The 27,780-nt window shown below is 41.7% G+C and overlaps 1 protein-coding gene and 2 non-coding genes across 9 annotated transcripts in view; 1 reads left to right on the top strand and 2 right to left on the bottom strand.

Annotated features, from left to right (window-relative positions):
- The window catches only part of LOC131499411 (nuclear receptor coactivator 5-like), an 89,715-nt gene that overhangs the window by 26,814 nt on the left and 35,121 nt on the right, over positions 1–27,780 (top strand). For 3 of the 7 annotated variants that reach the window (XM_058707406.1, XM_058707403.1, XM_058707409.1), the window contains exon 2: positions 14,171–14,237. In XM_058707406.1, coding sequence (XP_058563389.1) covers positions 14,179–14,237 — 59 coding nt within the window. In that variant the 5' untranslated portion in view covers positions 14,171–14,178. Of the gene's footprint in view, positions 1–8,213; positions 8,325–11,504; positions 11,759–14,170; positions 14,238–27,780 lie in introns of those variants that run through there. The other 4 variants (XM_058707407.1, XM_058707404.1, XM_058707408.1 and 1 more) reach the window with 3 other exon arrangements.
- On the bottom strand, positions 10,761–10,867 carry LOC131500541 (U6 spliceosomal RNA). The gene has a single exon (XR_009256346.1). It is a non-coding gene; the product is annotated as a U6 spliceosomal RNA (small nuclear RNA).
- On the bottom strand, positions 20,565–20,773 carry LOC131500533 (small nucleolar RNA U3). Its single transcript, XR_009256341.1, has one exon. It is a non-coding gene; the product is annotated as a small nucleolar RNA U3 (small nucleolar RNA).

Here is a 27,780-nt window from a genome sequence, read left to right as displayed (position 1 = left end):
CCTAAACTGTTCCAATTGGAATAGTTCAATTCCAAAAGGAATCAGGGCAAAGGCTAGCATAGTTCTGATAGGAACAGTATAGTTCCAAAAAGGAGTCAGACTAATGGCCAAATGAGTACTCTCGGAAAAGGACAAAGACTTCAAACAGATCCCAAATAAAGACCAGGAGCTCAAAATGCATAGGGAGCAGAGTTAGAAATTCAGGAGAGATTTACCCTCAAACTCTAGGGTCAGCAAGAAAGCAGTGAGCTCAGTGGGCTCTGTGAGTCTCACCAACCTTGAATTGTTGGGTGTGTGTGCGTGTGTGTGTGTGTGTGTGTGTGTGTGTGTGTGTGTGTAGGCAGGCACACGCACATTCTGTCTGGATCCCTCTTAAGACATCAAGTAACATCCTTAAAACAATTTTACCAGGAAAGGTGGGTTTATTCGGGAATAGCAGAAAATTGCAATTCTGGACAGGCAAGCTATGGCAAAAACCATAAGCTAGTCCAACAAACAAAGGAGAGAAATGTTATTTTATTTTTAAAAATTTTTAATGTTTATTTTTGAGAGAGAGAGACAGACAGACAGAGCATGAGCAGGGGAGGGGCAGAGAGAGAGGGAGACACAGAATCCGAAGCAGGCTCCAGGCTCCGAGCTGTCAGCACAGAGCCCGACACGGGGATCGAACCCACAAACTGTAAGATCATGACCTGAGCTGAAGTCGGACACCCAACCGACTGAGCCACCCAGGCACCCTGAGAAATGATATTTTTATGGAGAATAAGGAGGGAGCTGGGAAGGGTTGTTCTGAAGAAAAGTCCATCGAGAAAAGCAAGATTTCAGGGTAATGATGCTTTCTCATTGGCTGAGTTGCTGAGATGGTGGATTTCTTGTAGAAATCCCATCTTTCCTTGCTGGGGCCTGTAATTGATGATTCTTCCTGTGAATTGACGGTTCTTCCTGTGATTGACCTCTTGCGATATGGCATGAGAGCTCCCCCTTCTGGCCGCCTGGCTTTATTTTAGTGAGATTTCCCTTTGTTAATTTTCACAACCCTGAAGATGACCTAAAAGATCCCAAACTGCACAGGATGCCCAAAGGGGTGTAGCTGCAGATGTTTGAAAAGGTTGTTCTGGAGACTATTTCCTATAAACATAGATTAGATTCTTACCCTGACACAAAAGCAAGGAAGGTGAATTCATTTTAAGGGTTTTATTGCCTTTTAAAAAATATTTATTTATTTTTGAGACAGAGGGAGGAAGAAAGGGAGAGAGAGTGCAAATGGGGAAGGGGCAGAGAGAGAAGGAGAGAGAGAATCCCAAGCAGGTTCTGTGCTGTCAGTGCAGAGCCCAATGTGGGGATCAAACTCACAAACTGAGACATGACCTGAGCTGAGATCAAGAGTCAGACACTTGACTGACTGAGTCACCCAGGTGCCCCTTTATTCCCTCTAAAAAATGTTTATTTATTTTTGAGGGAGAGAGAGAGAGAGAGAGTGCAGGGGAGGGGATTACATAGGATCTGAAGCAGGCTCTGTGCTGTCAACATAGAGCCAGATGCGGGACATGAATTCACTAACCATGAGATCATGACCTGAGCCGAAGTCAGACGCTTAACTAACAGAGCCACCTCGGTGCCCCCTTTATTGCCTTTTTAAATGTGTTTTTTATTACAGTAAAATAAACATAACAAAATATACTATTTTAACTTTTTATTTTAACTATTTTTAAGTGTACAATTCTGGTGCATTAAGTACATCCACACTATTGTAACCATCAGCACCGTCTATCTTCAGAACACTTTTCATCTTGCAAAACTAAAACTGTACCCATTAAACACTAATTCGCCTTCTCCCCAGTCCCTGGTGACCACCATTCTATGTTCTGTCTCCATGATTTTGACGCTAAGTACCTCATGTCAGTGGAATCAAATAGTATTTGCCCTTTGGTGAATGACTGATTTCACTTAGCATCTTGTCCTCAAGGTTTATCCATGTTGTAGCATGTGTCAGAATTTCCTTTCCTTTGAAGGCTGAATAATATTCCACTTTATCTACCACGTTTTGTTATGCTTTCATTACCCTTTGACAATTGGACTACCATCTAAGGATTCTCAGATTCCCCTAGAAGCAAACAGTATGAGATGAAAAATAGCTACTCTGAGGCTTTCAGACCAAGTAGATGAACTGAAGAATACTTCCCATGCAAAATTCCAAAGCAAAATCTCACCTTTCTTTCCGGTTTTGCTCTTCAAATCTTCTTTGGCTTGTTCAAGTCAGGCTGCTCTTCATTCTCTGCTGATTTTGTAAAGACAGAAAGAATTGCTTTTATGTTAACCTTTTTTTTTAAGGCTTATTTGTTTTTCTGGTTATGGTATTATAGGTGGTTACAAATGGCTCACCCAATACCCAATCTTTAGGAAAAACTGATCACTATGCATGTGTCCATTTTGCTTTGCATGCTGGTCACTTTCCAATATTCCCCATTCCCTAGCCAAAACAGGTAACCAAAACCTTTTCAGAGACAAAAACATGGGGGAAAATGACATTTTTGGAAGTCAATATAGTCATAGACCTAAGGAATCCCAGCCTAATTCATGTTATGATGTCGTTTGCAGAAAAGGAAAATGTGTTTGGTGATACTGGACCCAATCTTGAGACCCAAGGTTGGCACCAGAGAATGCAAGAGAAGTTATTTTTAGGTTTCCATGGCAGAAGGAAAGTTTACTTGGCAATGGTCAGCCAATCCATGTGGCGTGCCTCTCCTATATCCCTCTTCTTTCTTTCCGAAAAAGTAACTCCTTATTTTCCAAGTAATCCAAATGTGGAGGAGTTTTTAAAAATATATTTTATTTTTGGGGCGCCTGGGTGGCTCAGTCGGTTAAGCGGCCGACTTCGGCTCAGGTCATGATCTCGCGGTCCGTGAGTTCGAGCCCCGCGTCGGGCTCTGTGCTGACAGCTCAGAGCCTGGAGCCTGTTTCAGATTCTGTGTCTCCCTCTCTCTGACCCTCCCCTGTTCGTGCTCTGTCTCTCCCTGTCTCAAAAATAAATAAAACGTTAAAAAAAATTTTTTAAATATATATATTTTATTTTTTAAGTAATCTCTATACCCAACATGGGGCTCGAACTCACAGCCCCAAGATCAAGAGTCACATGCTCTACCCGCTGAGCCAGCTAGACGCCCTTAAATGTGTAGGATTTAAGATGGTCACACTGACAATCCTTAAGAGGGTGGGGTCTGTTCCCCTTTCCTTGAGTCTGGGTGCTCTTTCCTGTTGCTTTGACCTGTAGAACACAGCAAAAATGATGCTGTGCTCAGTAAGCTAAGGCTATAAACAAATAAACGTTTGGTTTAGGGACTTCATTCAAACCTGTTTATCTGGACAGTTTGCAGGATGGGCTCTCATATTGGGAAGGAATCCCATCAAGATTGTCCATTTGGGAAATCAAGTTACTTATCAAACAGCAGTATACTTATTAAAACTTGCTTTAAGACCCTTGCTGTGCTGTGCTCACTAATGCTAAAATTTACATCAAGACATATGCCCAATCCCAAACAATTCCTGTTTTTAAAAACAATTCAGGGGCACCTGGGTGGCTCGCTCAGTCGGTTAAGCATCTGACTTCAGCTCAGGTCATGATCTCAAGGTTCATGAGTTCAAGCCCTGTGTCGGGCTCTGCGCTAACAGTGCAGAGTCTGCTTGGGATTCTCTTTCCCTCTCTGTCTGCCCCTCTTCTGTTTTTGCATGCTCACATGCTCTCTCTCTCTCAAAATAAGTAAACTTTAAAAAATAAAATAATTCAAATTTATAATTTATTTAGTCCATAAATATCAAGGAAATGACATTTAACATTTCTTTAAAATTAAGAGGGTGTTTTTCATTAAAGCTATATTACTAAAGATGAAATTCTATAGCCTTTTAAACACAATCATTGATAGCCAATAAACTAAAGGAAATACAAATGTCTTTCTAAAATTTAATCTTTCCACCTGCTTTGTAACATCTTTCTTGCCTGTTAGGTCTCACAGACTCCCAATCAATTCTTGTCTTGAAAGACCTTCTTGAACTACTCAAGCCCAGACCCCAGCCCTATACATTTCCTTTCCATGTCTCTCCATTCTGACATACTATTAAGATTGTCATGGTAGCATTCTCCATTACTGCAGCAAATCTAACAAAGGTAGTTTTGCTTGGTCTTTCTGATTGTCTTTTTTTTTTTTTTGTCAGTTTTCTGATTGTCTTTTTTTTTTTTTAGTTTATGTATTTATTTGGGGTGAGGGGCAGAGAGAGAGAGAGAGAGAGGGAGAGAGAGAGGAAGAGATTGAGGCTTGAATTCATGAACTGCAAGATCATGACCTGAGTGAGCCAAAGGACATTTAACCTACTGAGCCACTCTGGCGCTCTTTCTGGTTGTCTTTTTAGGAGCTGCCAGTCTACAAGGTAAGTATGGCTTTGTGAAACCTCAGTGTTAGTTTTATGGGTGGTGTTTGTGTGTGTGTGTGTGTGTGTGTGTGTGTGTGTGTGTGTAGGTATACTGGAAAGTGATGTAAAACATGTTGCACCTGTGGGTGGGGGTGACAAAGTTGGAAAGCCATTCATTTATTTTCATCTACTAGAATGTAAGCTAATGAGCACAGGAATTCTATCTTCTCTGCCTTATCCCCAGCGTTACTTTATTATCATTATTATTATTATTATTATTATTATTATCATTATTATTATTTTGAGGTGGAGGGGGAGGAAAAGGGAGAGAAACTCTTAAGCAGGCTCCTGGAGCCCATTACAAAGTCCTATCCCACCACCCTGGGATCGTGACGTAAACTGAGATCAAGAGTCAGGTGCTCAGACCGAGCCACCCAGGTGCCCCTATCCCCAATGTTTTGAGCAGTTTCTGGCACACACATAATTGTTAAGTGTAAGAATGAATAGGGGCTCCTGCGTGGCTCAGTTGGTCAAGCACCTGACTCTTGACTTTGACTCATGTCATGATCTCATGATTCGTGGGTTGGAGCCCCGTGTCGGGCTCTGCACTGACTGTGAGGAGCATGCTGGAAAGTCTCTCTTTCTCTCTCTACCCCATCCCCCGTCCTCTTTCTCTCAAAATAAATAAATAGACTTAAAAAAAAAAACAAACAAACCAAGAATGAGTGAAAGAGCGACTTGTGATTGAAAACATGAAAGGCAAAGGGAAGGCGGGGGAGGGAGCGAACAGCAACAAGCGACAGGGAAGAGAAATAGTAAGGGGAAAAGAACAGTCTACAAGGCAGGGCGTGGGCCCGCGCCTCCCTGCCTAAAGGGGGCGCTGTGGGCCGCCTGTGCTGCCCAGGGCGGGCTGTGGTGGGCGGGCGGGGGGGGGGCACTGGGGGCGGAGCTGCGGGCGCGCAGGGCAAGGTGGGAGTGGAGAGGCTGGAGGCAAGGAACGCGGGAGGTTTCCTGAGGGAGCTGTGGAAGTACGCCTCGGTAAGTGTCCCGCCAAGGGCAGGGAGGCCTCGCGCCACCTCACTGCAGTCCCTATGCCCCTTACTATCTCCTGGATGGGGAGTTCCGGGAGGCTGAGGCGGGCTGGTGCCTGGGAACCTGTGTTCCCCCTCCTTGGGGGCCTCAGTTTCCCCACTTGAGAAGTGGGCAGGTGGGCTGGACGCATTGCCTTACAATCAACCGGGAAGCTACGGCAACCTCTCCTGCCTCCTTTACATCCTCCCTGCCCATCCTCTTGTCTTCCCGCCTTGGCGTGTCCTCATCACGAGCAGGTCGGAGCTCTCTGGATCAGCCTTCCCCTAGCCTCCCTTTACCTTCTTGGGAAAACTTGCTCATCTGCTGTGGCTGGCTCCAGTTCATGCTTTTCCTCCGCTGTTTACTCTTGCAGCCGATTTGGTGATTGCACCAGGCTTCTAGAGTTAGACCTGCGTGTGAATCTGGGTGGACCACTGATGAGCTGTGTGACCCCTGGGCAAGTTACCTTACCTCTCTGTGCCCCCATTTTCTCATCCCCAAAATGGGATAATAACAGAACCTACCGTAAATGAGTTAATGTGAAGGTTTAGAGCAGATATATTTTCCTGTTGCGACATTTCCAAAGTGCCTCCGCTTCTCAGCCTGTTACCTCGCAATTGTAGTTTTGCTTCAGTGATAACCTACTTGACTGCTTAATGTTTGATTAATAAATTATTCCCAGGAGGACAGGACAGTGCTCTTGCCTGCTCACCCTGTGTGGAGGAGCCTGAAGCCAGGACTGGCTAGGCTGGGCGTACAGGGGTGATCCGGATGGCTGTGCCCTCAGTCTGAAAGAGGCATTTGAACAAGTATGGCTAGGTTGGGTCTTATTTGGGGAGTTCAGCGTCTGGGCAATATCAGTTAAGGTCAATATTACTCTTGAAAGAAGGGTGCTTGCCTGGCTCATTGGGAGGAACATGTGACTCTTGATCTTGGGGGTCCTGGGGTTGAGACCCCCATTGGGTGTAGAGATTACTTAAATATATACACTTAAAAAAATACTACTCTTGAAGGAATTGAATCTTGAAAGCTGCAAACTGAAATTTATGGGTTTTGTTTTGTTTTGTTTTTGGTCATCTTTGTATTCCAGCTTTGTCCCAGTCCCGGGAGCAGTGAAGTGAGGGCCACGTGGCTACCTCCTGTTTCGCAATGTAAATGCCTCGTGTCATGGCTCTGCCATAGTGGAAGAGTGAGAGCAGACAGGAGGCTACCTGCAGTTCAGTGTTGGCTTTCTAATTCTGCGCTTATTTAAGTGTTGAGAATGCGCTGGAATCCCCAGCTCCTCCATTTGGGTAGGTGACCACTAGCTTCTAGGGTGAGGTTTTATTTTGCCAGTTCCCATGACACGTGGACTTGTGGGGTGACCCTGCTCCCAAGCTTGTGGTGGAAGAATTTATGCCCTCCTTACACATTTGTAAATTGACAACTAGAGGATTTTTTTTATTATACTTGTAAAGAGTTGCAAAAGATATCATTACCATCCTATCCTGTGGTTTTCATATGCATGTTTTCATCCTATTTTGAGTAAAATCTAGGAGGTGTAGATTTCACTCGGGTTATAGAAATTATATGGCAGAGCACCTATCTGGCCAAATTGGGCCTCACTGTCCAACCCAGAAGAATGACTTCACTTTTTATTTTATTTTATTATTTTTAAAGAATTTACTTTTAAGTTAATAAAATCTCTACGACCTAACATGGGGCTTGAACTTACAACCCCAAGATCAAGAGTTGTGTGCTCTCCCAACTGAGCCAGCCAGGTGTCCCCTGACTTTACTTTTTAAAAACAGCTCCTTGAGGTATATGTAATTGACATACCACATAATTGACTCATTTTAAATTTAATGATTTTTTGTAGAATTACATGATACTGTTAAGGTCAGGCATCGGGCAGGGTAAAGAGTCAGAAGCTAAAAAGTTTTAGCGGTCAAAGGCTTTACTGGGAACTAAGGTCTCGGGCGAGGTTCCGTGACCCAGGGACAGAGAGAGAGAGAGAGAGAGAGAGAGAGAGAGAGAGAGAGAGGAGGGAGGGAGAGAGGGAGAGAGAGAGAGAGAGAGAGAGAGAGAGAGAGGGAGGGAGAGAGAGAGAGAGAGAGGGAGAGAGAGAGAGAGGGAGGGAGGGAGGGAGAGAGAGAGAGAGAGAGAGAGAGAGAGAGAGAGAGTGAGTGAGTCAGGGAAGTCGCGCCCGGGTGGGGTGGGGTGGGTTTTTTAAGCTGCAGCGGTTCCGGGTTTAGGTCCGGGTGGGCCTTTTTCGCGCCAGGTCGTGCTGTCGCGCGGTGATTGGTTGACCTTCCCAACGGTTTTTATTTATTTTTGGGACAGAGAGAGACAGACAGAACATGAACGGGGGAGGGGCAGAGAGAGGGAGACACAGAATCGGAAACAGGCTCCAGGCTCCGAGCCATCAGCCCAGAGCCCGACGCGGGGCTCAAACTCACGGACCGCGAGATCGTGACCTGGCTGAAGTCGGACGCTTAACCGACTGCGCCACCCAGGCGCCCCTGATTGGTTGACCTTCGATTGTTCTGGCGCGCCGCTTGGGGCTTTCCCTTGGGTTGCGCTGGCAAGATGGCCGTCCCCTCCACTGTGGTTCCAGGGACATCCTGACAGATCCCATTACCTAGCCTATTTTAGAGCATTTCTGTGACACCAGAAAGATGCTTCCCGTTCTGCCCCAGGCAACCAGTGATCTTTCTGTTTCTATCAATTTATATTATTTAGATATTTCATATAAATGGAATCAATAGTTGTTGGTTTGGCAGCTCGTTGGGAGCTTCTGGGTGTAATCTGAAACCGGCAGAGGACAGAGAGCAACGTTTCTGAAGAAAGAGGGAAGCCGCTGCAGATTGGTAGGTGGTAGGTATAACACATACCTTGTCTTGGGCGGCTACAGCACGAGTAGATCTCCACACCCACCCACCCAATCTTAAACGTTTATATCGAGATTTGACCTGCGTTCAGTAATGTGTACCGTCCAGATGGTCTTAGTACCACATCGCTATCTCAAGGCTCTGTCCTTCGGGCAGTCTCCGGGAGTGTGAAAGGCAAGCGGGTGGCATGGTCCAAGGATAGGGGCGGGAGTAAGGAGCCTCCGGTTGCTGCGATCTGCTCACAGGTCAGCCGGTGGTCATGTCCTCTCAATGACCTCCTCCACCATTAAGATGTTAGCCTTTTGTGACTGGCTTTCATTTCAGTGTGCTGGGTTTTTTTTTAATGTCTATTTAGGGGCGCCTGGGTGGCTCAGTCGGTTGAGCGTCCGACTTCGGCTCAGGTCATGATCTCGCAGCTCGTGAGTCTAAGCCCCAAGTCGGGCTCTGTGCTGACAGCTCGGAGCCTGGAGCCTGCTTCGGATTCTGTGTCTCCCTCCCTCTCTCTCTCTCTGCCCCTCCCCCACTCGCACTCTGTCTCTCTCTCCCTCAAGAATAAACAAACATTTTTTTAATGTTTGTTTATTTTTGAGGGAGACAGACACAGAATGCGAGCTGCGAGGTCATGACCTGAGCCGAAGTCGGACGCTCAACCGACTGAGCCACCCAGGAGCCCCTAGCATACTATTTTTGAGATTCATCCGTTTTGTGGTGTATATCAGTACTTAATTCCTTTTTATCACTGAATAGTATTTGATGGTATGGATGTACGACTTTTTTTACTTTTTCCTGTTCACCAGGGATGGACATTTGAATTGTTTTCATCTTTTGGCTATTGTGAATAATGCTTCTATGAACATTCGCACACAAGTCTTTGTGTGGACATAGGTTTCACTTTTCTTGGGTGGATGAGTTGAATTGCTGTTTATGTTTACCTTTTTTAAGAACCTGCCAAACTGCTTTCCAAAGTGGTCGTACCATTTTATATTCCTACCAGCAATATGTGAGGGTTCCAGCTTTTTCACATCCTCACCCATACTTGTCCTTTTGATTATACCCGTCCTACTAAATGGGAAGTGCTATCTCACTGTGGTTTAAAAAAACAAACAATACAGCCAACGGTCAGTGGTGCCATAATAGTGTTGTATGTTGACAGAGGGTAGCTGCACTTGTGGTGAGCACAGCATAATGTATAGGCTTGTTGAGTCACTCACTATTCACTATGTGGTGCACCCAAAGCTAGTGAAACATTGTATGTCAACTATACTTGAATTTAAAAAAATTGCGGTAAAATACACGTGACAAATTTGCCATCTTAACCATTTTTGAGTGTACAGTTCAGTGGTATTATGTATATTCACCTTCTTGTGCAACTAGTCTCCAGAACTTTTTTATCTTGCTAAACCAATACTCCTTGCCCATTAAACAACAACTGTCTATTCTCCCTCTTCCTAACCTCCGGCAAGCACTGTTGTCCTTTCCTTTTCTATATATTTGACTATTCTAGACACCCCATGTAAGTGGAATCATATAGTACTTGCTCTTTTGTGTCTGGCTTATTTCATCTAGCATAATGTCCTCAAGATTCATCCCTGTTGTAGCACGTCAGAATCTCCATCCTTTTTAAGGCTGGTTAATATTCCACTGTATGGACATACCACATTTTGTTTATTCGTTCTTCCATGACGGACCCTTGGGTTTAGCTCTTGTGTGTGAACTGTGCTGCCATGAACATGGGTATACAAATGTCTCTTGAGACCTTGCTTTCAATTAATTTTGGTGTATACCCAGAAGTGGAATTACTGAATGACCTGGTAATTCTATTTTTAATTTTTTGAGGAACTGCCATTTTGTTTTGTATAGGGGCTGCACCATTTTACTTGCCCACCAACAGTACACAAGGGTTCCAATTTCTCCACACCTTCACCAACATTTATTATTATTATTTATTTTAATTTTTACATTTTATTTATTTTTGATAGAGCACAAGTGAGTGAGGGGCAGAGAGAGATGGAGACACAGAATCTGAAGCAGGCTCCAGGCTCCGAGCTGTCAGCACAGAGCCTGATGCGGGGCTCGGGGCTCGAACTCAAAAACCGTGAGATCATGACCTGAGCTGAAGTCGGATGCCTAACCGACTGAGCCACCCAGGCACACCTGTTTTGTTTTGTTTTGTTTTGTTTTTTGATAGAGGCCCTTATGGGTATGATATCATTGTGGTTTTGATTTGCACTTTCCTTATGACTGATGATGTTGAACACTTTTTCATGTGGTTTGTGCCGTGCGTACATCTTCTTTGAAGAAATGTCTACTCAAATCCTTTGCCCATTTTATTTATTTATGTAGTTAGTTTCTTTCTTTTTTTTAATATATGAAATTTATTGTCAAATTGGTTTCCATACAACACCCAGTGCTCATAAAAATAAGGAACGCTTCACGAATTTGCGTGTCATCCTTGCGCAGAGGCCATGCTCATCTTCTCTGTATCGTTCCAATTTTAGTATATGTGCTGCCGAAGCGAGCACCCTTTGCCCATTTTAAAATTGGGTTATTTTTCTTTTTATTATTGAATTGTAAGAGCTCCTTGTATGTACTAAATGTAAGCTCTTTATTAGATGCAAGAGTTTCTTTAAAACATTTTTTTAAATGTTTTTTTCTTTTTGAGAGAGAGAGAGAGAGAGAGAGAGAGAACACAGGGGAGGGGAAGAGAGAAAGGGAGACAGAGGATCTAAGACGGGCTCTGTGCTGACAGCAGATAGCCCAACGTGGGGCTTGAGCTCATAAACGTTGAGATCATGACCTGAGCCGAAGTCAGAGGATTAATTGACTGAGCCACCCAGACACCCTTGTCAGATATGAGATTTGTAAATATGTTTTTAATGGTGTCTTTTCACAAATTTTACAATTTTTATAAAATCCAGCTTATCAATTTTTTTTTCTTTTTTTTAGGTAGACTCCACATCCAGTGTGAGGCTTGAACTCACAACCCTGAGATCAAGAGTCACATGCTCTACTGACTGAGCCAGCCAGGCACTCCTAACTTTTTATGCTTGTGCTTTTAGTGCCATATCTAAGAAATCTTTCTCTAACCCAAGGTTGTGAATATTTACTCCTATGTTTTCTTCCAAGAGTTTTATACTTTTGGCTCTTTCATTTAGGTCTGTGATCCATTTTTAGTTGATTACTGGCTATGGTGTAATCAAACATTTTAGGGTCCATCCCTGTGTTGAACATTCCACTCTTCTAGGATGGACAATACTTAGAGCTATGCTGGGAACTGGATGAAATAAGGCTCTGTTTCCTTTAGTGTCTCTTGTTGAAATTCTTTGCATTGTTCTGACTTCTCCATTTACCTTAATCTCATTCTGAAGTTTTCACACTGGGGTGATGCACTGGATCAAAGGAGATTCTGGGTGGTGAGTAATTGGTCCTTCTTTTGTGCAGTGCATAGGGTGATTGAGCAAGAGGGGGGAAGGAGGTCATAGGCATTTTCTCAGCCTGCTAGATCAAGTATATGTGGGAAAGAGTTCTGACGGAAGCAGAGGGCCTGAAATTGTCTTCAGAGTATCCATCATGCTCAAAGTCATGATCCCCACAGAAGGTCTTCCTATCCCCAGGTCCATGTACCCAATTTGAAGACTGCTACTTAAGATTCATATGAAGTGTTGGCAAGGTTGGAGAGAAATTGAAACCCTCATGTATTGCTGCTGAAAATTTAAAATGGTATAGCATATGTGGCAAGCAGTCTGGCAGTTCCTTAAAAAGTTAAACGTAATTACCATATCATTCAGCAATTCCACTTCTAAGTGTATACCCAAGGGAACTGAGTACATGTTCACCGAAAACTGTTACACAAATGTTCCTAGCAGCATTGTTCATAATAGCCAAAAAGTGGAAACAACTCAAATGACCATCAGGTGGTGAATGAATGGACATCTGGTATATCTACACACTGGAATATTATTCACCCGTAAAAAGGAACAAATACTGAAGCATCCCACAACATTCCAAAGTATGCTAAATGAAAGAAGCCAGACACAAAAGAGGACATTCCATTTATATAAAATGTCTGATATACAATTCCAAAGAGACTGAAAGTACATTAGTGATTGTCAGAGGTGGGGAGGAGGGGAGCGTAGAGAGTGACTATTGGAATTTGGGGGAGGGGGCCAGTGATGAAAATGTTCTGGAATTACTTTGTGAATGTACTAAAAAAACACATAATGTACAATTTACCTTTATTTAAAAATTTAAAAAAATGTTTTTTAATGTTATTTTTGAGAGGGAGAGAGAGACAGAGCCAGCGTGAATGGGGGAGGGGCAGAGAGAGAGGGAGACATAGAATCTGAAGCAGGCTCCAGGTTCTGAGCTATCAGCACAGATCCCAACAAGGGGCTCGAACCCACAAACTGCGAGATCATGACCTGAGTGGAAGTCAGATATTTAGCTGACTGAGCCACCTAGGCACCCCTAAAATTTACCTTTACAAGGGTGAATTTTAGTAGTGCCTAGGTGGCTCAGTGTGTTAAGCATCCAACTCATACTTTTGGCTTAGGTCATGATCTCATGAACGTGAGATGGAGCCCTGTGTGGGGCTCTGCACTCAGTGTGGACCTGGCTTATTAGATTCTCTCCTTTCTCTCTCTCTCTCTCTCTCTCTCTCTCTCTCTCTCTCTCTCCCACTCCCTTTGCACCTCCCTTGCTCGCACAAGTGCATGCAGACTCTTTCTGTCTCTCAAAAAAAAGGGGGGGATTTTATGGTGTATGAATTATATCACTTAAAATAATGGAAAAATTCCTTATTTTGGTGCTGCTCCTTCCTCTTTATTTTAATGCTTTACTGGTTCTCCCTTTTAGTCATAGACATCTCAGCATCTTTTTGGAGGTAGACAAATGCACAAATCAATTTGTTAAGGAAAAGGAAGCCATCCTTGCTGGCCCCAAATTTGGCCTTGGACAGTGTGTTTTGGCTTTGCCATGTCTCCTTACCAAGCAGCACGTGGTTCTAAAGGAAGAGGGGACACCAAAGTGGAACTGAAATCAGTGAAATAAAATTCATATGTGTTTGTTTGTTTCATTACACATTGCCACCGTGAATTTTAGTTCATACTTACCAATGGGGTTCTTGAGCAAATGGCCCAAGAACAAAGAATTCTTGAGACATCTTTGGTGCAAAAAGGTGATTTTATTAAAGTACGGGGACAGGACCCGTGGGCAGAAAGAGCTGCACTGGCGTTGTGAAGAGTGACTGGGTATATACTTCTAAGTTAGTGGGGGTTAGGGAGAATGTAAGTCTCTAAGGAGTTTGAAAATAAGCCTTTCAAGACCTTTAGGGGTGCTGTTAAGATAAGGTTAAGCTACTGTTAAGATAAGGTTACTTTTAGTCTTTAATAAAACAAAAACATCAAGGAAGTAAGGCAGCCATGAGTTGCTTGGCAGCAAGGTCATGCTCTGTGTGTTTCAGGTGTCAGTGGGCTGCAAGCTGTAAGGAGATTTAATTTAAGCTACATTTCTCTTGCCTTTGTTTCCCTCATCACTTACCTCTTTCCCTTTTTTCCAACCCATGAGGCTTTCTGCCAGTGCTTCCTGCATCATCTCTAGATTTTGCGTTGACTTAGACATTTTCTTTAGCAGAGAAATAGAGTTGGGAGGGCATCTCAGGGTTGTGATTAGCTGGTCTTCATTGTTGTGTTTGCTTGAAAATTGGTGTGATGGGATTGCAGGGTGGGGGTTAGAGGCAAGCATTGCTGCTTGTAAAAGTTTCACAGTGCTAGTGATACTGTGCGAATGGTTTTCTAATTTATTCCTAAAACAATTTATCTTTCTAGGACTTAAGATGTCTTCAGTGGCCAGGCGTCGCAGAAGACAATATGGAACATCTTCAGTAGCTAAAAGGTAAAGTGAAATATTCTTAAAATACGTGTATTGGTCTTTAGATGTTCTCAGAGTAAAATAGCAAAATTATAGGAAGACATAATCCAGATATGAAGGTTTAATTTTGGTGATTGTTGTTGATTTTACTTAAAATTTTTTTTTTAACGTTTTTTATTTATTTTTGAGACAGGGAGAGACAGAGCATGAACAGGGGAGGGTCAGAGAGAGGGAGACACAGAATCTGAAACAGGCTCCAGGCTCTGAGCTGTCAGCACAGAGCCCAATGTGGGGCTCGAACTCACGGACTGCGAGATCATGATCTGAGCCGAAGTCGGCCGCTTAACCGACTGAGCCACCCAGGCGCCCCAACTTTAATTTTAGTTTATATAATTTAAAAAATGACGTTCTTTTAAATCTTCTAGTAGCAATTTACTTCTAGTAATTTAGTAGTAATCTAGTAGTAATTACTACTTCTAGTAGTAATTTTTTTTTCCAGCTTTTAATTTTGGAATATAGACTCCTTGGAAGTACAGTAAATTTGTTTCTAAATATTCAGACAACACTGAAATGCAAAACACAAAGAAGTGCAAATTTTGTATGGTTTTCTATGGGGTTGGTGCCCCAACCCTGAGCATTTGCCACTCACTATATGTTCTTTAGGCTTTTTGTTATAATGTTAGAAAAATCTGTAAACAAGCTAACCTCTTGATTTAAAAAAATTTTTTTTTAACGTTTATTCATTTTTTTGAGAGAGAGAGAGAGAGAGAGAGTGAGTGAGTGGGGCAGGGGCAGAGAGAGAGGGAGACACAGAATCTAAAGCAGGCTCCAGGCTCTGAGCTGTCAGCACAGAGCCCGATGCGGGGCTCAACCCACGAACCACGAGATCGTGACCTGGCTGAAGTCGGACGCTCAACCTACTGAGCCACCCAAGGACCCCCAACCTCTCAATTTTTAAATATTTGAGGGTAGTTTGCAAACTTCATTGTATACTCAACATTTTATCTCTGTAATCACCAAAACAGATACCATCAAATCTTTGTACTTTTTTTCCCCCTGCACTGTTATTTTTATACATTACTTATAAGTTATATTTTATATATATATATATATATATATATATATATATATATTCCACGTGTATATATATATATATCATAAAAATTACCATTTGAACCATTTTTTAGATTATAGTTTAGTAGTACTATGTTCACATAGTTGTGCAACCATCATTAGCATTCATCTCCAGAACTTTTTCATTGTCCCAGACTGAATCTCTGTCCCTGTGAAATACTTACTCCCCACTTCCCCTCCCCCTAGCCTGATCAGAATGTCCTTTTTAAAAAATTTATACCATCTCAGCCATTTTTAAGTATAAAATTCAATAGTGCTAAGTATATGTGCATTGCCAGAACTTCTTCATCCTACAGAATTTAAACAGTACCTTTTATTTTTTTTATTTTTTAAAAATGTATGTATGGGGGCGCCTGGGTGGCGCAGTCGGTTAAGCGTCCGACTTCAGCCAGGTCATGATCTCGCGGTCCGTGAGTTCGAGCCCCGCGTCAGGCTCTGGGCTGATGGCTCGGAGCCTGGAGCCTGTTTCCGATTCTGTGTCTTCCTCTCTCTCTGCCCCTCCCCCGTTCATGCTCTGTCTCTCTCTGTCCCAAAAATAAATAAAAAACGTTGGAAAAAAAAAAATGTATGTATGTATGCATGTATTTTAGAGAGAGAGAGAGCGAGAGCATGCATGCAAACAGGGGAAGGGCAGAGAGATAGGGAGAGAGAGAATCCCAAACAGGCTCCAGGCCCAGTAAGGAGCTTGTGTTGGGGCTCAATCCTACCACTGTGAGATCATGACCTGAGCCAAAATCAAGATTCAGACACTCAATCAACTGAGCCACCCAGGCGCCTCTACCCCAGCCTTAAATAACCATCATTCTTGCTATTTCTATAAATTTGACTACTCTGGTGTTGAGTCCTGCCCAACCTATTGATGGTGATGCTCTCAGCTAGGAATGCCTGAGGCAGTTGCCTGGGCCTGTCTTAACCGCAGTGAGCCCCACTGATATTTCCCCCACAGGGGCCAGTGATGTGACTGGACTAATCCTTATGGTTCTTATGACTGCAGGATGCACTTCAAAAATAATTAGGGAATTTGAGGAACAGAATTTATTACTCACAAGTCTTGGAGGGTACATGGTACAAGTGAGGTTGCAATTAGAGAGAGGGATAGAGAGGGGAGCTGGGGCTATGATTTTATTAAAGTCCAAGGGTGGAATGTCTGGCGATTTGTGGGGTCACTCATTATTGGCTAATTTGAAACACAAGAGCAGAAATTAGGGCATGGGAAAGTGGAAGCAGGGTCACTCAAGCGGTCAGTTATCTAAGTCACCCAGGACTTTCTGTAAGGGGAACTAAATGGGTGTGGGTGACCTGGTTCCTAATCTGATTGTTTTACCTAGTGGCTGTGTCATATACCTGGCAATGTGTTTATTCAAGATGGCTATCTTTTAAAATGGGTACCTTGGCAATCAGAAGTTTAATGTCAGACATTTACTCTACATTTAGTTACCTCATATAAGTGAAATCATATAATATTTGGACTTTTGGGACCGACTTATTTCACTTAGTATAAGGTCCTCAAGATTCATCCATGTTGTAGCATATGACAGGATTTCCTTCCTTTTAAAGCAGCGTAATATTCCACTGTATGTGTGAGGGTTAATTTTGTATATTAACTTGGCTGGATCATGGGGTGCCCAGATATTTGGTCAAACATTATTCTGGATACTTCTGTGAGTGTGATATTGGATGAGATTAACATTTAAATTGGTGGGCTCTGAATAAGGAGCCCTCCAAAATGTGAATGGCCTCATCCAATAAGTTAAAGGCCTGATAGAATAAAGAAGATCCACCTTCTTTAGCAATTGAGAATTCTCCAAAAGACTGCCTTTGGACTTCATTTACCACATCACCTCTTGCTGGTTCTTCAGCACACTGCCTTCAGACTCAAACTGGAACACTGGCCCTCTTGGGTCTCTACCCTGCCAGTCTGTCCTGCAGATTTTAGATGTGCCAGCCGCTGTAGTCAAATGAACTAATTCTTTATGATAAATCTCTAGGTATACATCCTATTGGTTGTGTTTTTCTGGAGAACTAACAAATATGGTATGTTAAGTTCTCCATTCTTCCACTGATGGACATTTGGATTGCTTCCACTTCTTGCTAATTATGAATAATGCTGCAATGCACATGAATGTGCAAATATCTCTTAGAGAGATACTGCAGTTCTTTTGGATATATACTCAGAAGTGGGATTTCTGGATCATATGGTAGTTCTAATTTTAATTTTTTGAAGAGCTGCCAGACTATTTTCCTATTAGCTCTTGCACCATTTCATAATCCCGCCAACAGTACACAAAGGTTCCAACTGCTCCACAACCTCGCTAATACTTGTTTCTGTTTTTTTGATAGTAGCCATCTTAAAGGATATGAAGTGATATCGTGTGTGTGTGTGTGTGTGTGTGTGTGTGTGTAAGCTCTAGGCCCAATGTGGGGCTTGAACTCACAACCCGGAGATAAAGATTCTCATGTTCTACTGAACTATCCAGACAGGCGCACCTTATTGTGGTTTTGATTTGCATTTCTTTGATGATTAGTGAAATTGAGTGTCTTTCAGGTGCTGATTGCCTATTTGTATATATTGTTGGAGAAATGTCTATTCAGGTCCTTTGCCCATTTTTGGATTGGGTTATTTGTTTTTTGTTGTTGGGTTGTAGGATTTCTTTATATATTCAGCATATAAATCCCTTATTGGATATATGATTTGTAGATATTTTCCTCCATTTTGTGTGTTGCCTTTTCACCCTGTTTGCACAAGTTTTTTTTATTTGCACAAGTTTTTTTTATTTTGGTATAATCTAATTTATCTATTTTTTTCTTTTGTCATCCTTGCTTTTAGTATCACATCCAAGAAATCATTGCCAAATCCAGTGACATAAAGCTTTCCCTCTGAGAGTTTTATAGCTTCAGGTCTTATATTTAAATCTTTGATCCACTTTGGGGCATCTGGGTGGCTCAGTCGGTTAAGCCTCTGACTCTTGGTTTCAGCTCAGGTTATGATCTCACGGTTCCTGAGTTTGAGTCCCACATTGGGCTCCATGCTGATAGTGTGGAGCCTGCTTGGGATTCTTTCTCTCCCTCTCTTTCTGCCTTCCCCTTCTCGCTCTCTGTCTCTCTCTCAAAAATAAGTAAATAAACTTAAAACAAATTTTTAAAAAATGAATAAATCTTTGATGCACTTTGAGTTAATTTTTGTATATGGTGTAAGATCAAAGGGTCCAACTTCATTCTCTTGTATATGGATGCTAGTTTTCCCAGCACAATTTGTTGAAAAGACTGTCCTTTTCCCATTGAATGGTCTTAGCACTTTCTAAAAATTATCTAAGCCTTACATGTGAGGGTATATTACTAGGCTTTCTGTTCTGTTCTTTTGGTCTACATGTCTATTTCTATGCCAGTATCACATTGTTTTTTGTTTTTTTTTTTTAATTTTTTTTTTAACGTTTATTTATTTTTGAGACAGAGAGAGACAGAGGATGAACGGGGGAGGGTCACAGAGAGAGGGAGACACAGAATCTGAAACAGGCTCCAGGCTCTGAACTGTCGGCACAGAGCCCGACGCGGGGCTTGAACTCACGGACCGCGAGATCGTGACCTGAGCCGAAGTCGGACGCTTAACCGACCAAGCCACCCAGGCGCCCCAGTATCACATTGTTTTTATTATAGTGCTTTGTAATAAGTTTTGAAATCAGGAAGTGTGAAACTTCCAAGTTGGTTCAAGATTATTTTGGTTGTTTTGGGTCCCTTGGAATTCCATATGAATTTTAGGATGGAATTTTCATCTATAAAAAGTCATTGGGATTTTGGTAGGAATTGCTTTGAATCTGTAGATTGCTTCAGGTAGTATTGACATCTTAATAATACTAAATATTCCAATAAATTAACATGGGATATATTTCCTATTGGTGTCTTCTTTAATTTCTTTCAAAAATACTTCATAGTTTTCAGTGTACAAGTCTTTTACCTCCTTGTTGAAGTTTATTCCTAAGTAGCCTGTTCTTTTTGTTGATATTGTAAATGGAATTGTTCTCTTAATTTCCTCTCATATTGTTAATTGTTAGTATATAGAATTGCAACTCGTTTTTGCAAGCTGATTTTGTGTCTTGGAATTTAGCTTAATTTATTAGTTCTCACAGGAGAGATCATTACCTAAGTTGAAATCAAGAGTCAGACGCTCAACTGACTGAACCACCTAGGCACCCCTTCTAACAGGTTTTTTAAGTTATTTTTGGTGCAATCTCTATAGGGTTTTCCCTACATATATAACATCATTCCATTAACAGAAATAATTTTACTTCTTCTTTTCCTATTTGGGTGCCTTTTATTTCTTTCTCTTGCTTAATTGTTGTGACTAGGACTTGCAGTCTTATACTGGGAAGAGATGGTGAGAGTGGACCTCTTTGTCTTGTTCCTGACCTTAGAGGGAAAGCCTGCAATCTTACCATTAAACATATTAGCTTTGGTCTCTTTCTATATAGCCTTTATTATGTTGAGGTTGTTTTCTTGTATTCCTAGTTTGTAGAGTGGTTTCTTTGTTTTTAATTATGAAAGAGTGTTGAATTTTGTCAAAATGCTTTCTTCATCAGTTGAGACGATCATGTGAATTTTTCCTTCATTCTGTTAGTGCAGAGTATCACACTGATAGATTTTCATATGTTGAACCATCCTTGCATTGAGGTTATGGTGTATAATCATTTTATTTATTAAAAAAAATTTTTTTTAATGTTTATTTTTGAGAGAGAGAGAGAGAGAGACAGACAGACAGACAGAATGTGAGCAGGGGAGGGGCAGAGAGAGAGAGACACAGAATCTGAAGCAGGCTCCAGGCTCTGAGCTGTCAGCACAGAGCCCGACATGGGGCTCGAACTCATGAGCTGTGAGATCATGACTTGAGCTGAAGTCGGACACTTAACCGACTGAGCCACCCAGGTGCCCCAGTGTATAATCATTTTAATGTTCTGTATATAATCATCTTAATCCTGCTTGTTAATATTTTTTTGAAGATTTTTCCATCAGTGTTTATAAAGGACATTGATTTACAGTTGTAGTGTCTTTATCTGGTTTTGGTATCAGGGTAATGCTGGCTTTATAGAATGAGTGAGAAATTGTTCCCTGCTCTTCAGTTTTTTGGAAGAGTTTGAGAAAGATCTGTGTTAATTCTTTAAAGCTTTGGTGGAATTCACTGGTGAAGCCCTCTGGTTTTGGGCTCTTCTTTATGGGAGTTTTTTGTTTGTTTTTGTTTTCTCCCTCTTGCTCTCCCAAAGGAAGAGAAGAATGATCATCAACAGCAAAACACAGCTGCAGAAGCAACACCCAGAGCCACCTTCATCCTCAGGAGAGAATGCTATACCTCCTTCTCATGGTTTTGGGTACTCTACACATTCAGAGAAACTTCTGTAGTAACAAATTCTAGGAATGATCCCTGAAAGTATAGTCTTTTGTGGAGGTTTTAAATTAATGATTCAATCTTCTTACTCATTACATGTCTTTTCAGATTTTTTATTTGTTCATGATTCAGTCTTGGTAGGTTGTGCGTTTCTAGGAATTTGTCCAATTCTTCTAGGTTATCCATTTGTGGTATATAATTGCTCATAGTGCTCTCTTATAATCCTTTTTTTTTTTTTTTTTAATGTAAAACTGGTAGTAGTGTCCTCTCTTTTATATCTGATTTTAGTTATTTATGTTCTTTCTTTTTTGTCTTTTAGCTAAAGGCTTATTAATTTTGTTGATCTTTTCAAGGAACCAACTCTTGGTTTTATTGATTTTTTTTTTCCACAATTGTTTTTCTAGTCTTTATTTTATTAATCTCTGATCTAATCTTTATTATTTCCTTCCTCCTAGCTTTGGGTTATTTGTTCTTTTTTCTAGTTCCTTTTTTTTTAATGTTTATTTTGAGAGACAGAGAGAGACAGAGAGAGAGAGAGAGAGAGAGAGAGAGAGAGAGAGAGAGAATTCCAAGCAGACTCCACGCTGGGAGCCCAGAACCTGATATGGGGCTCAAACTCACGAACCATAAGATCATGACCTGATCTGAAATCAAGAGTGGGATACTAACTGACTGAGCCACCTAGGTGCCCCTTCTTTTTCTAGTTCTTAAGTGGTAAAGTTAGGTTGTTGATTTGAGATCTTTTTAAATTAAATGTTTACAGCTCTCCTTTTTTCTCTTAGCATTACTTTCACTGCATTTCAGAAGTTTTCATCTTCATTTGTCTCAGGTATTTTCTGATTTTCACTGTAGTTTCTTTGACCCTTTGGTGTTTAAAAGGGGGGGGAATTTCCCCATTTTTATGGATTTTTCAGTTTTTCTTTCTTTCTTTCTTTCTTTCTTTCTTTCTTTCTTTAATTTTTTTCTTAACATTTATTTTTGAGAGACAGAGACAGAGAACAAGCAGGGGAGGAACAGAGAGAGAGGGAGACACAGAATCTGAAGCAGGCTCCAGACTCTGAGCTGTCAGCACAGAGCGCCACGCGGGGCTCGAACTCACAAACGGTGAGATCATGACCTGAGCCGGAGTCAGTTGCTTAACCGACTGAGCCACCCAGGTGTCCCTGATCTCCATGTTTTTAAATTTATTAAGACTTGTTTTGTGACCTAACATGGTATATCCTTCAGAATATTCAACGTGTACTTGAAAAATGCATATTCTGCTATTGTTGGGTTGAGTGTTCTATAGTGGTTGATGCCTCTTAATTCTTAAATCTATATGTTCCCTCATCTTTTTTTTTTTTTTCTAATATTTTGTTGTTATTGAAGAAGCAGGTGCTTTGTTTTCTAGGGTTTTCCACAGGCTATGCCAGTTGCCTCTTATGGTGTCATTTAACTTGTCTTTCTGCCTCTTGTATTTCCTGTAAATTATAGGCAGATATAGATGTGTGACAGGATTCAGGTTCTTTTTTGGCAACATAATTCCATAGGTGATATACACTTCTATTGAAAAGAACCTAATGCCTAGTTGTCCTATATATGTTGTTAGCAACCATTGATTTAAAAAAAAAATTTTTTTTTTAACTTTTAAAGTTCATTTTATTTATTTTGAGAGAGAAAGAGAGCACAATCAAGGAAAGGGTAGAGAGAGGGGGAGAGAGAGAATCCCAGGCAGGCTCCATACTGTCAGTGCAGAGCCCAACGTGGGGCTTGAACTCATGAACTGAGAGATTGTGACCCGAGCCGAAACCAAGAGTCAGGCACTCAACTGACCGAGCCATGCAGGCACCCCAGCAACCATTGATTTTTATCTGTGTCCATTCATTTACTGGTTGTTGCAGGATGTTTGATAATTTATTATTTGATTATTCTCTCATTATTTATTAGGTGGACTACTTATATAATACCCCCTTATAAACGGTTTGGTTATTCTCAGATATGGTTCCAATTGGAAAGAAAAATCATTCATCTTTAGAGTCCCTTTTAATTAAAAAATTTTTTTAATGTTTATTTTTGAGAGAGAGAAAGGGACACAATGCAAATGGAAGAGGGGCAGATAGAGGGAGATACAGTATCCCAAGCAGGCTCCAGCCTCTGAGCTGTCAGTACAGAGCCCAATGCTGGGCTCGAACTCACAAACCGTGTACCACAAGATCGTGACCTGAGCTACAGTCGGATGTTTAACCGACTGAGCCACCCAGGTGCCCCTTTATAGTCCCTTTGAAAAGGAAAATGCACAACATTAAATGTATATATTATTGTAAGAAGGTTCCCTAATTTCAGATATGAAAAAGTGCAAGTTTTACATTTGAGAAAAATACAGTAGTGATGGGCATAATTGACCTTGAGTAGCCAAGAAACAGACAAATGATGAAAAACTATTTCAGTTATTAAAGAAGGACGGGATGGGTCTAGTACATTTTATTTACAAAGGCTTATTGGAAAAAGCTTAAAGTGGGGGTGTCTGAGTGGCTCAGTTGGTTAAGTGTCCAACTTTGGCTCAGGTCATAATCTCACGGTTTGTGAGTTGGAGCCCCCCCATTGGGCTCCATGCTGATGGTGTGGAGCCTATTTGGGATTTTTTTTCCTCTCCCTCTCTCTGCCCTTACCCCATGTGTGTACGTTCTCTCTCTTTCTCTCTCTCTCTCTCTCTATCAAAATAAACTTTAAAAAGAAAAAGCTTAAAGTGAAATCTTTGACACTATGTGTGTATGTGAACTATCTTATATGTTACCTGTATGATATGTAAGATATCTTACATATCTAACATGTAATATGTTTTGTTTATTGGTAATATATATCGATATATTGGGATTTACATGGAATATATAGAAGAGTAAAAGCACTAGAAGTAATTTTTCCATGTTTATGCAGCATATTCTAAGGAAGAGAGACACATGATCTGGCAGATATGAATGCATTGCTGGGGAGGTACATTCCAGAAGTGACTGGTATGTAGTGAAGAGAGCATTTGACTGAGGGTCAGGATATTGGAGTTAAGTGCTGCCTCCTGTTGACCTTGTTACGTTGAGTTTTGTCAGCATGTGTTGAATGAATGGATAAACCACCCTCTTTGCTTCCTTAGCATTAGTTTACTTCCCTATAAAATACAGAGGTCTCTGTCTACTCTACTGAGTGTAGCCGGTACAGATGGCATAGTGGATATAAAGATTGTACTGTTCTGTGCAGGTGTTGTATTGGCGGCAGGGGGGGTGGGGGGGAGTCAAATGTTCTATGGTGGAAGAAGTCAAATGTTCTAGGTTCTAGATTGGATGTCTGACTCCTTATTACATGTTAGCCAAACAGTCTTTGGATTTCCATTTTAGTTTTTTGGTTACTTGTTATCAGGAGTGAGGGAGGTCTAAGTGTTCCGGTCACTGAAAGATACGTTGAAAATTAATGAATTGGTCCTTGGACTTGGAAATTGGGATCTGTGGGTTGGATTGTTGTGAACTTGTTTCCTGGACCTGATCACACCTGTGTGATTTGGGAGACTATCTGGCTTCTGAACCTGCAAAGCTGAAGACCTATGCAGACCTTTACCAAAGTCAAGATTACCTCATGGGGCCTTTTAGCTAACCTGGGCTTTACTGCCAACCATCTGAAAACTGTTGCGATTAGATTTTTCCTGGGGAAGTCCTGGAAAAGTTACAAAATCAAAAGTTATAAAATCAGAAATTGCTTATGAAGATAAATTCCCTATTTTATATTCCCGAAATATTTTTTAGTGTCTTGGGATGACATTTTCTTCATTAGTGTAACCTCTCCTTTTTTTTTTTATGTTTATTTATTTAATTTTGAGAGAGCAAGTGAGCACACATGAGCAAGGGAGAGGCAGAGAGAATCCCAAGCAGGCTCCGTGCTGCAGCATGGACCCTGACAAGGGGCTTGATCTCACGAACTGTGAGGTCATGACCTGAGCCAAAATCAAGACTTGGATGCTTTTTTTTTTTCTTAACGTTCATTTATTATTGAGAGAGAGAGAGAGAGAGAGAGAGAGAGAGAGAGAAAGACAAAGCATGAGCAGGAGAGGGTCAGAGAGAGAGGGAGACACAGAATCCGAAGCAGGCTCCAGGCTCCGAGCTGTCAGCACAGAGCCTGATGCTGGGGCTCGAACTCACAGACTGTGAGATCATGCCCTGGGCCGAAGTCGCACGCTCAACCGACTGAGCTACCCAGGCACCCCAAGAGTTGGATGCTTAACCGACTGAGCCACCCAGGCACCCCCATCATTAGTATAATCTGAATATGGTAGAGGATGTGCATACCTGCACACATGTTTATGTGTATATATGACGTTTCTAGTTACATTAATTCATGAAAGTAGTTTCCACGAGTTAAGCATGACCGTGCAACTGCTTTGAAGAGCGTGGCACTCACTCCAGTACTTCCAGTACTGGAACCAGGGTTCAATACTTCCTCCAGTATGATCTTAGGTTCTTTTTGCAAATGCCCACAGGACCCTGAAAGAATTAGAATATATTCATTTTCTAGGACCTCCATAACAAAGAACCACAAACTAAGTAGCTCAAAATGATAGACATTTACTCTCACAGTTCTGGAGGCCAGAAGTCTGAAATCAAGGTGTCAGCAGGGTTGGTTCCTTCTGGAGGCTCTGAGGGAGAACCTGTTCCATGCCTGTCTTCTAGCTTGTGGCTGGTGTAGTCAGTGCTGGGCATTTCTTGGCTTGGAGCTGCATCATTCCAGTCTCTGCCTCTGTAGTCACATGGTGTTCTCTCCCTGGGTCTTTGTGTCAAATTTTCCTTTTATGCCCAAATTTCCCAATGAGACTGGTGTTTGGATTAGGATCTACCCTAATCCAGCATGACCTCATCTGGATTACATCTACAAAGACCCTCTTTTCAAATAAAGTCATAGTCATGGGTACCAGGGGACACAATTCAGCCCACAACAGAGAGTAAACTGAATGTTTAAAGTGGCACTTTGAAATTGTTTTACCTTGGAGGAAGTAACATTCTTACTGAAGACTCAGGTCACATATCCTGTTGTCATATTGTGTTTGAGTTTTGGGGAGCAGCGGACGGTACAATAGATAGTTCTTGAAGTTTAAGGTCATGCTCTTTTTACCACAGAAGAGGAATCTGAAAGCACTGAGTACTTTCCATTTTGTTAATTTCTTTTTTTTTTTTTAATTTTTTAAACGTTTATATATTTTTGAGAGAGAGAGAGAAAGACAGAGTGTGAGCTGGGGAAGGGCAGAGAGAGAGGGAGACAGATTCCGAAGCAGGTTCCAGATTCTGAGCTGTCTGCACTGAGCCAGATGTGGGGCTTGAACCCATGAACTGTAAGATGATGACCTGAGCTGAAGTCTGATGCTCAACCGACTGAGCCACCCAGGCGCCCCCATATTGTTCATTTCTGATAAAGTTTTGAATCACTTCGGTTTTTTTCCTTAAAAAATTAAAACTTTCAGGGTACCCGGCTAGCTCAGTCAGTGGAGCATGTGACTCCTGATCTCAGGGTTGTGAGTTTGAGCCCCATGTTTGGTGTAGAGATTGCTTAAAAATAAAATCTTAAAAAAAATTTTTTTAAAACCTGTTTATAGCAGTTTTTACCATTTGTGTTTGTTTTTTGGGAATGTCCTTAATTCCCACTAAGAATGCCTCTTAAAGATGGTATATGGTATAAATGAGTTCAAGATCTGGGTTGCCTTTGTAACTTTGATTGTTTTCTTAGTTGTGTGCTTTTTTGAGGGCTATAAGCCCAACACGGGCTCGATTTCACAAACCGTGAGACCATGACCTAAGCCAAAACCAAGAGTCAGATGCCTAACTGACTGAGCAACCCAGGCACCCCATGAGGGCTAGAATTTTAAAATCTTATGTCAACTTATCCTTAGGCCTGTGGGGTTAGTATTGATGGACTCTCTTATTTGAGGAATTGAAGCCTTCTAAAGTGTGTAAGTATTTAGAGCATGCTATTTACTGGGCTCTGGGTGAATTGAGAAAGGACACATTTTGAAGTTCATGCTTAGCAGATTTTAGGTGCTCAGCAGTTACTTAGCAATAAATGAAATTGGATTCTTATTTAGTTGTCCCTGAGCACATGTTGAAAGGTTGCCAAACAGGTATAGTGAGTAGGGAATCCCTGATATCTTTAGCTGAAAAGATACTAAAGAGGAAGGATTGAGTTAAAAACAGAACCATCTAGGGGTGCTTGGGTGGCTCAGTCTGTTGAGCATCTGACTCTTGATTTCAGGTCAGGTCATGATCCTAGGGTAGGAAGATCGAGCCCCCTGTTGGGCTCTGAGTTGAGCGTAGAGCCTGCTTAAGATTCTCCTTCTTGGGGCGCCTGGGTGGCGCAGTCGGTTAAGCGTCCGACTTCAGCCAGGTCACGATCTCGCGGTCTGTGAGTTCGAGCCCCGCGTCAGGCTCTGGGCTGATGGCTCGGAGCCTGGAGCCTGTTTCCGATTCTGTGTCTCCCTCTCTCTCTGCCCCTCCCCCGTTCGTGCTCTGTCTCTCTCTGTCCCAAAAAAAAAAAAAAAAAAAAAAAAAGATTCTCCTTCTTGCACTCTGCTTGCTGTCTCTCTCAAAAAAAAAAAAAAAAAATAGAGTCATCTATCTGATGTGGCAGGGTATTCATGTCTCTCCATTTACACACAACCATTCATAGGGTTTTCTAGCACTTGGGGCTGGTTTCAGGTGATCAGTTAAAGCCTAAAAAGTATCTGATTTGACCTAAAAGATCTCACTCCTGTTTGTCACCTGCTAGATGACTTTTGATTACTGGTGTCAACATTTTGTCCTTTTATTTTTTTCACTTATGTTTATAGAAAGGATGTATATAAAGATGCAATAAAATATTCAAGTTGTTGACCCAAATAAACATTGTTATTCAGAAAAAGCTGTTGAGGTTGCTGAGAATGAGTATGGGCTCCCAGGTTCCTTGTGGGCAACTTGAAGTGTTGGATGACAGTGGTTGATGGATCCTGGCTTCTGGGTATGGTGGTCACAAAACGCAGAGGACGTTCTAGTTCTGGTTCCTGTAACTGGAAAACCT

This window comes from Neofelis nebulosa, chromosome 17, assembly GCF_028018385.1.
Source record: "Neofelis nebulosa isolate mNeoNeb1 chromosome 17, mNeoNeb1.pri, whole genome shotgun sequence".
Lineage (NCBI taxonomy): Eukaryota > Metazoa > Chordata > Mammalia > Carnivora > Felidae > Neofelis > Neofelis nebulosa.
The sequence above is the reverse complement of the archived record's forward strand: the minus strand, read 5'-3'. Positions and strand labels throughout refer to the sequence as shown.